Genomic DNA, 8,540 nt, shown 5'->3' with positions numbered 1-8,540 from the left:
CCCGCGTGGGGCGCTGGGAAATGGAGTCGCCGAGTCTGTGAGGCGGCCGCAGCACGGACGGGGCGGGACTTCCGGCGCTGCCTGGCGGGGCTCGGGGGGCTCCCGGTGGCGGGTCCGTGCGGGCTCCCGGCGAGTGTGTCGCGGGCCCCGCGGGCGGCGAAGGAGAAGGGCGGCCCGGTCTGCGTCAGGCCCGCGTCCCCCGCGCCTCCGGAGACGGCGCCCCGCACCCCGCGGATGACGAGCTTCGAGCCACGCTGCGCCCACAGGTTCCGATGGCCGAGGAGGCGCGGGTGAGCGGAAGGGGGTCCGGTTCCGATGAGCCCAGGACGGAGCCCGGCTGGGAGGGGCGGGCCTGGCCGCCGAGCCGAGGCCGGTGGGCGGGAGGGCGGTTGCTCTCCGCGCTGTCGCTCTGGCCGTGGAGCGGGGACGGGGTGCGGGGCACGGGGTGCGGAGTGCGGGGCTGGGTGCCCGGTGGGCCCAAGGGTCGCTGGGGGGTGGGGGGGTCCCCAGAGCAGGTCCTGGTGCCGGAGAGAGAAGGCTGACCTCTCAGGGGTGACCCCGGGGACCCGGGGGGCTGGTGGCAGGAGATGGGGTGCGGCGGGTGCTCCTGGCGGGTGCAGGGTTGAGGGGGTTTGGGGTGCAAAGGGGCCTGGATGTGTCCTGTCGACGTCAGGGGTCCCCATCGCCCCACACACGCCCCACGGGGGGCAGTTTGGTGTTTAAGGGGGGCAACTCGAGAACTGAGTTGTTAACAGTGAGTTTTTTGCATTTCTTATGGCTCTAGGGGCCTCAGACAGTATGTAAATGTATATTGTGGCATATTTATGCACTTCAGTTCTCTGTTATATTTTTTGAAACTTTGTTTACTATTTTTTCCATATCACTTTGTACTATTATTATTATTTTTTTAATATATTTTATTGATTTTTTTACAGAGAGGAAGGGAGAGGGATAGAGAGTTAGAAACATCGATCAGCTGCCTCCTGCACGCCCCCTACTGGGGATGTGCCCGCAACCAAAGTACATGCCCTTGACCGGAATCGAACCCGGGACCCTTCAGTCCGCAGGCCGACGCTCTATCCACTGAGCCAAACCGGTTAGGGCGATTATTATTTTTTAAACAATTTCTTAGTGATTTCTCCCTCAGTAATTCACCTGCCCTTCTATTCTTTTATTTTTCTCTTTCACGGATGCCATGTTCTTTGGAAGCTTGTTTAGACCAAGTGAATGGCCGTGTAGGCTTCCTCCACGTGAGCAGTTCATTTTTTTTTTTTAATTAAAAAAAAAATTGATTTCAGAGAGGGAGAGAGAGAGAAACATCGATGATGAGAGAGAATCATGGATCGGCCGCCTCCTGCACGCCTCACACTGGGGATCCAGCCTGCAACCCGGACAGGTGCCCTTGACCAGAATTGAACCCGGGACCCTTCAGTCCGCAGGCCGACGCTCTATCCACTGAGCCAAACCGGCCAGGGCAACAGTCCATTTTTTTAATAATAAGAATTATATGTCTCGGGGTATCAGGATTTTAGGGGTGGTTAGGTGGGGCACGGCCAAAGACAGGTCGGGACCCCCTGGTCTGCATTGGGGTTGGCTTTTCTGGCCACTGCGGCCCCCGAGGCTGAGTGGACTCCACCCGCAGGGCCTGGTCACCTTCGAGGACGTGGCCGTGTACTTCTCCCGGGAGGAGTGGACGCTCCTCACCCCCACGCAGAGGAGCCTGTACCGGGAGGTGATGCTGGAGAACTTCGCGCTCACCGTCTCGCTGGGTAAGGCCCTCAGGCTCCGCCCGCAAACTGGCCGCCTCTGGCTGTTCCCCGCGGGGGTTCCTGTTCCTCCTAAAGCCCCCGGGGTTGGTGCCCAGGGCCGGGCACTGGGCGTGAGCTGGTCTCCGCCTCTCGGCCGCTCTCCGTGACTCTGCGGAAGCCATGGCCTCTCGCGCCGGGTTTTGCCTTCTTCCAACAAAAGAAATTCTCCAGGGCCCTCCCTGGGCCAGGCTTGAGCCACGGATGCGAATCAGTAGGTCAGTTTGGGGAGTATTGCCATCTTCGTGTCTTTCAGTCCATGGACATGACATGTCTTTCCATTTATTTAGCTGTTCTATAATTTTTAAAAAATATATATTTTTATTGTTTTCAGAGAGGAAGGGAGAGAGAGAGAGAAACGTCAATGATGAGAGAGAATCGTCCACTGGCTGCCTCCTGCACGGCCCACGCTGGGGACCGAGCCCATGACCAGGCTTGTGCCCTGACTGGGAGTCGAACCGTGATCTCCTGGTTCATAGGTCGATGCTCAACCACTGAGCCACACTGGCCGGGCCTCAGTGAATGTTTTAATGTACGGGGGAGGTTTCTTTTCTAAGACTCAGGCTCCTTCTGGTTGCCATGGTGACATGGGCTTCCTGTGGTGTGTGGCCGGCTGGGTCAGCCTTCATTTGGGTGGGTGGGGGGGGGGACTCTTACACCGTCTCCTAGGATTTGTGCCTTCGGGGTCCCATGTGGTGGCCCAACTGGAGGGCGAAATGGAGCCCTGGGTACCCATCATGGTGGGCGTGACTCTGGTCAGCAGAGCGGGAGCCGGGTGGGGTCCTGGTCTTGGCGGGTGGGGCCCGGGGTGCCTCGTTCTCGGGGTGGACCTCCGCGTGCTGGCTGCGGGTCTGTGTGCACTGGCATCTCCCACCTCCTTTCCCACCTCCCCCTGGCCAGGCCCCGATGACCCGCCTCTCTGCCTCTGTGTCCTGTCATCGCCCCTTCCCTGTGCTCAGGCGTCTGTTCCTCGGCGTAGACGCAGCCTCCTCACAGAGCTCACTGTCACCGGCAGCTCGGGCCGCCGGAAGCCTGCTGCAGGGGCGTGATGGGGAGGCCCCGCTCCCTGCACTGCTCCTCGCCCCTTTCTCCCCCAGACAGTCCCCTGCCGCCTCCTGGCCGTCTGTGCTCCTGTCCGGGTGCGTCACCCACACACGGGGGTGGAGGTGTCTCCTCCCTCTCCCAGCTGTTGGCCCCTGACCTTGCTGTTTCAGGGTGTCCCCGGGGACTGGACGACGCGGAGGCCCCTCCGCAGGTGAAGAGCCGCAGAGTCCACCTGCCGGAGAAGCCCCCTCGGTGTGGGGAGCCTGAGGAGGACGGCCCTGCCCCGCCCGGCCACCCCCGGCACCAGGGCACCCCCGGGGCGGGGCGGCCACACGGCACCACCGGGCACCGGGTGCCCGTGCCACCCGGCTCCCGTCGCCAGCAGCAGGCAGTCAGGTGCAGCGGCTGCGGGACAGCCTTCCCGGAGGCCTTCGCGCTCCTCGACCACCTGGTAACTCACTGTGAGGAGGGACCCTTCGGGTGCCCCAAAGGGGGAGGTGCCCCCGAGGGGAACGGGCCCCTGGTCGGTCACAGCAGGAGCCCCACGGGAGGAGCGCCCCACGTGTGCCACGCGTGCGGGAAGGCCTTCAGCTACCCATCGAAGCTGAGGAAGCACCAGAAGGTGCACACGGGCGTCAGGCCTTTCGGCTGCGCTGAGTGCGGGAGAACCTTCAGCCGCAAAGACGCCCTCGTGCTGCACCAGAGGGTCCACACCGGGGAGAGGCCCTACGCCTGCGGCGAGTGCGGCCGAGCCTTCAGCGTCCTGTCCACCCTCATCCGGCACCGGAAAGTCCACGTCGGAGACAGGCCCTACGAGTGCCGGGAATGTGGGAAGTTCTTTAAGTACAGCCAGAGCTTCGCGCTCCACCAGAGAGTTCACACTGGAGAGAAGCCCTACGCGTGCACGCAGTGCGGGAAAGCGTACGTGACGCGCTCCGGCCTGTACCAGCACGGCAAGGCCCACACCGGCGAACGGCCCTACGAGTGCGGCCTGTGCGGGAAGACCTTCACCACCAGGTCCTACCGCAACCGGCACCAGCAGTTCCACACGGAGCAGCGGGCCTACGAGTGTGCGGCGTGCGGCAAAGCCTTCAAACACAGCTCCACGCTCCTGCAGCACAAGAAAGTCCACACGGGAGCAGGGCCGTAGGCGGCCGGGATGTGGGGAGGCCTTTCGCCACAGCCGGCACCTTGCTCAACGCGGAGGGTCTCTCTCCAGGGAGGAGGTTGAGGAGAGGAGCCGTTTGAGAGGTGAGCCAGGCACAGCCACACCCCGCCGGGAGGGGTCGGGCGTGCGGGAAGCTTCCAGGAGCTGTGTGCACGCTGACCTGCCCAGGCCGCTGCCGTCCGACAGTCCCCATGGTGGCATCTGCCGCCCAGTGAGCTCAGGGACAGCCGACCTCCGTGCTCCCTGCTCCGCGTAGAACAGAGTCCTGAGCGTTGGAGCCCATATTGGGCGTTACGTCCCGACTGGTTCAGGTGTGGGCATCACCCCGCTGTGGCCAACGGTCGCTAAGCAGTGCCCACTGGGGCGTGGGGGAAGGTGAACGGTCTCGTACTGTTGACACTGCTCGGGGCACCCGTCTCTCGCTCACTGCTCCGGAGGGCACAGCAGTGAGGCCTTGGCCGGTGCGGCTCAGGGGGTTGGACATCCCGTGCACCCAGAGGTGGTTGATCCGATTCTCAGGGCACGGGCCCAGTTTGCGGGCTTGATCCTCAGCAAGAGAGGCAGCAGATCGATGGTTCTCTGTCATCGATGGATGTTTCTCTCTCTCTCTCCTTTTCCCTTTCTCTCTCTGTAAAATCAATAAAACCATTTTTTTAAAAAGGCCTTGTCACCTTTAATTCTGGGGATCCTGGTCTCCGTGTGAGGGGATAAAGGACGAGATTGGGCTCATGAGCAGAGGGAACGGCCTCCCTGACTTCCATCTGCCTGGGGGGCCGGCAGGATGGCAGGGCACAGCTCTGATTGGCCGGCCTGGCTCACAGGCACCTGGGACCTGCAGGGAGACACCCGAAGGCCTGGTGGTGAATCCTGTCGCCTGGCCGTCAGGTCTCCTGGTGGATCAGGAATGGGGGAGCTGCGATCAGATGGCCCACGTGTTCCCGGGCCCTGGATCCCGGGGAACGCTGCTCAGTCCGCAGCCTTGGCCAGAGGAAGCTGTTCCCAGAGTCGCTCTGAAGCCGTGTCGTCTGAAGTCGAACGCGGCAGTAACCACAAAACCCGCAGGGCCTGTGGGAAGAGACGGGGCACAGGGGCACTGCACACAGGAGGAGGGGGTCTGAGCGGGCTCTCAAGGGGCTCCCACAGATGTTCCAGCAGCTGTGGTGTCCGGGGCTGCAGGTTGCAGAACGCCCCCCGGGAACGGCAGCCTGTGACCTGTGGCCGGGGTCAGGCTCACCACGTGTCTACAGTCCCGTGGGTTCTCCTCGCCCCCCTGGGCGTGCTCACCCCGTGGCCTCACCCCGGGAGTCCCGGGACGCGGCCTGTGACCCAGCGGTCCTGCGTCCGCACACCACGGCCTTCGCTGCTTTTGCTGCCTCTGTTTCTGGGCTCCAGGGAGAGAAGTGGTTGAATCAACATACGGGTCCAGATGTTCTGGTTTGTGGGGCCTTTTGATTTAAAACGTTTTGGACATTTCGCCCCAAGTTAAACGTCAGTTCAACAAAACTGTACGCTGCCCGTCGCTGCATCCCTGGCCCCGAAGTGCTTCCCTGGGACTGGCTTCTCGGGCCATTTCACTGTGGACATTCCCTTTGCTGAGACCACATTTCATTGCGGTGACCACACTCCATTCTCTCCCCTCCGGGTCTGCATAAAGAAGTCTCCACCGCCCTAACCGGTGTGGCTCAGTGGATAGAGCGTCGGCCTGCGGACTGAAGGGTCCCAGGTTCGATTCCGGTCAAGGGCATGTACCTGGGTTGTGGGCACATCCCCAGTAGGGGGTGTGCAGGAGGCAGCTGATCGATGTTTCTCTCTCATCAATGTTTCTAGCTCTCTATCCCCTCTCCCTTCCTCTCTGTAAAATATCAATACAATTTTTTTTTTTTTTAAAAGAAGTCTCCACCCAGGAGAAAGCCCGCCAAAAGTCCTTTAAAAGCTGCTCACTCCCGTGGCTGGGGGCTGGAGCCAGCAGGGCTCAGCTGCCTGGTGTGCGGTGATGGAATGAATTCATAATCCCACCCCACCCTGGCCTTGTGTGTTCCTCCTTCGGCGACCTAACATCCTGCTGATGGCGGGAAAGCTTGCATTCAGCGGAGTTTTTGGTCGGTCTGCTCAAACCCCCGCCCCCCCTTGCACCATAAAGCGTATGCACACCTCTAAGTCTGTTCAGGCGTCTTCCCTGGGTGTAATAATTGTCTGCCTCCAACTTGGGCGTCTGTGTGGGAGCAGATTTAAAGTCCGGCTGAGTTGCCTGGCTGTGGGTGCACACAGCCCGGTCCCAGCTCCTGCAACATGACACCTGGGAAGGAAGCAGCAGCCATGGTTGGGTTTTGGGACAAACAGAACTTTCTATGTGGAAAGGCACAGGGCGGAAGCTGGTCGCCATGGCGCGGCCGGGCACAAGGGTCTTACCAAGTGAGGCCATGAGCTTGAAGATCTCCAGCATCACATCGCGGCACAGGCACCTCCGAGCCTCGTCGAGGAGCCCCCACTCCTCCTTGGAGAAGTACACGGCCACGTCCTCAAAGGTCACTGGGCTCTGCAACGAGGAGACGGCTGAGCCAGGGGCCAAAGGGCCGGCTGGGAAACAGACACACAAACGCTCCAGTGGACACAGCCAGGCCCTTGACCCGGGACTCAGATGACCTGTTCCACTGTCCTCTCCTCCTGAGACCCCCTCAGTCCATCCTCCCCTCACCCACATGCAGCCTCTCCTCCTCCTCAGGCCCCCCACTTCAGAGGAGGAACCAGCCCGGCACCACTGGTGTTCTCCTGCTCCTCGCAGTCACCGTATTCAGGCCAATCCCACCGAGAACAACAAAAGGGCACGCTGCTCCTCCCCCCCACGGGCCAAAGTTCCTTTTTGTCCCCCAGATACGAGAAAATTGGGGGCTCTTCCTTTCTTCCTCAAGCCTCGAGCACCAGGGCCCCTTGGCTCACACCCCCTTACCGTGTACAGGGACCATACATTCCACATCTCTCCTCCCCGCCACCCCTTGTCCACACCTCAGGCGTCTCCCTGGAGTCCCCATATTCCGTCATGCACGTAGCTGACCTGAGAAAGACTACCAGGACCCAGGACTGACCTGCCCCAGATCTCCAAAACCCCCGAGGCCAGAGACGGCCATCACCCCCTAGTGCAGCGGTTCTCAACCTGTGGGCCGCGACCCCTTTGGCGGTCGAACGACCCTTTCACAGGGGTCGCCTAAGACCATCCTGAATATCAGATATTTACATGACGATTCATCACAGTAGCAACATGACAGTGATGAGGTAGCAACGAAAATAATTTTATGGTTGGGTCACAACATGAGGAACTGTATCTAAAGGGCCAGAAGGTGGAGAACCACTGCGCCTAGTGAATGCTTGGAACCTTGAGTAGATCTCAAACACTCCTCCTTCCCACCTCTGCCCTTGCACATGCCCTCACCAGTCATACCTGTCCTCACACACTCTCTCTCTTTTTACTAAAAAAATATTGGGCCCGAGCTAGTTTAGCTCAGTGGATAGAGCGTCGGCCTGCGGACTGAAGGGTCCCGGGTTCGATTCCGGTCAAGGGCACGTGCCCGGGTTGCGGGCTCCATCCCCAATAGGGGGCGTGCAGGAGGCAGCTGATCGATGATTCTCTCTCATCATTGATGTTTCTATCTCTCTCCCCCTCTCTTCCTCTCTGAAATCAATAAAAATATTTTTTAAAAAATTGTTAATCTTCACCTGAGGATATTTTTCCCACTGGTTTTTAGAGATTGGGAGGGAGAGGAGGACGGGGAGGGGGAGAGAGAAACATGAGAGAGACACACACCGATTGGCCGCCTTCTGCACACCCCCCCACCCAACCAGGGCCAGGTTTAGAACCTGCAACCCCAGGTGCGTATTCTTAGTACGTGCCCTTGTACTCGAACCCTGGACCTTTCGTTGTGCAGGCTGACACTAACCACTGAGCTCGATCCCCAGTGGACGGTGTGCAGGAGGCAGTTGATCAATCCTGGCCAGGTTGGGCAGGTGAGGATTTTTTTTGGTGGGGGGGCATTTTATTTTATTTTTTACATATATTTTTTTTGATTTCAGAGAGGAAGGGAGCAGGAGAGAGAGAGAAACATCAATGAGGAGAATCATTGATTGGCTGCCTCCTGTACGCCCCCTGCTGGGGGATTGAGTCCACAACCCGGGCATGTGCTCTGACCCGGGAATCTGGAACAAAACCTTGATCTCCTGGTTCATAGGTGGACGCTCAACCACGGACCCACACCAACCCGGTAGACCTTAGGGTCTGTTCTCTGGCTGTAAATTGCTCGCCTTGGTTAACTTTCCCAGTTTCCCCACTTTCCAAGAAATTTCCCAAATTTCTTACTAATCCACCTCATTCAGAGCCTCGCAGCCCGGAGCCTGCCCAGGAGTGAGCCAGGGGAAGCAGCCCCCCGCCCCGCTCCGCTTCTTAGCAAGTGCCCACGCGGTGACGCTTGGCCGTTGCCATGGATACCTTGACCTGTAAGCACTCGGAACTACCTTCCCAGAAGGCTCTGCGC

General features: G+C 59.9%; 1 protein-coding gene across 1 annotated transcript; it reads left to right on the top strand.

The window, feature by feature from the left end:
* The first annotated feature begins 91 nt into the window (after nucleotides 1-91).
* On the top strand, nucleotides 92-4,657 carry ZNF584 (zinc finger protein 584). The gene is made up of 3 exons (XM_006103369.3): nucleotides 92-290; nucleotides 1,643-1,769; nucleotides 3,020-4,657. The coding sequence occupies exons 1-3, from the start codon at nucleotides 273-275 to the stop codon at nucleotides 3,997-3,999; spliced, it is 1,125 nt and encodes a 374-aa protein (XP_006103431.1). The 5' UTR covers nucleotides 92-272; the 3' UTR covers nucleotides 4,000-4,657.
* The last annotated feature ends 3,883 nt before the right edge of the window (nucleotides 4,658-8,540 follow it).

This window comes from Myotis lucifugus, unplaced genomic scaffold (genome assembly GCF_000147115.1).
Source record: "Myotis lucifugus unplaced genomic scaffold, Myoluc2.0 scaffold_482, whole genome shotgun sequence".
Classification (NCBI taxonomy): Eukaryota; Metazoa; Chordata; class Mammalia; order Chiroptera; family Vespertilionidae; genus Myotis; species Myotis lucifugus.
This window is presented reverse-complemented; position numbering and strand designations above follow the sequence as displayed.

Excerpts from the sequence above, each read along its gene's own strand:
- ZNF584 (XM_006103369.3), top strand. Across the intron at positions 1,770-3,019 it reads CGCGCTCACCGTCTCGCTGG|GGTGTCCCCGGGGACTGGAC; the intron begins GTAAGGCCCTCA and ends TTGCTGTTTCAG.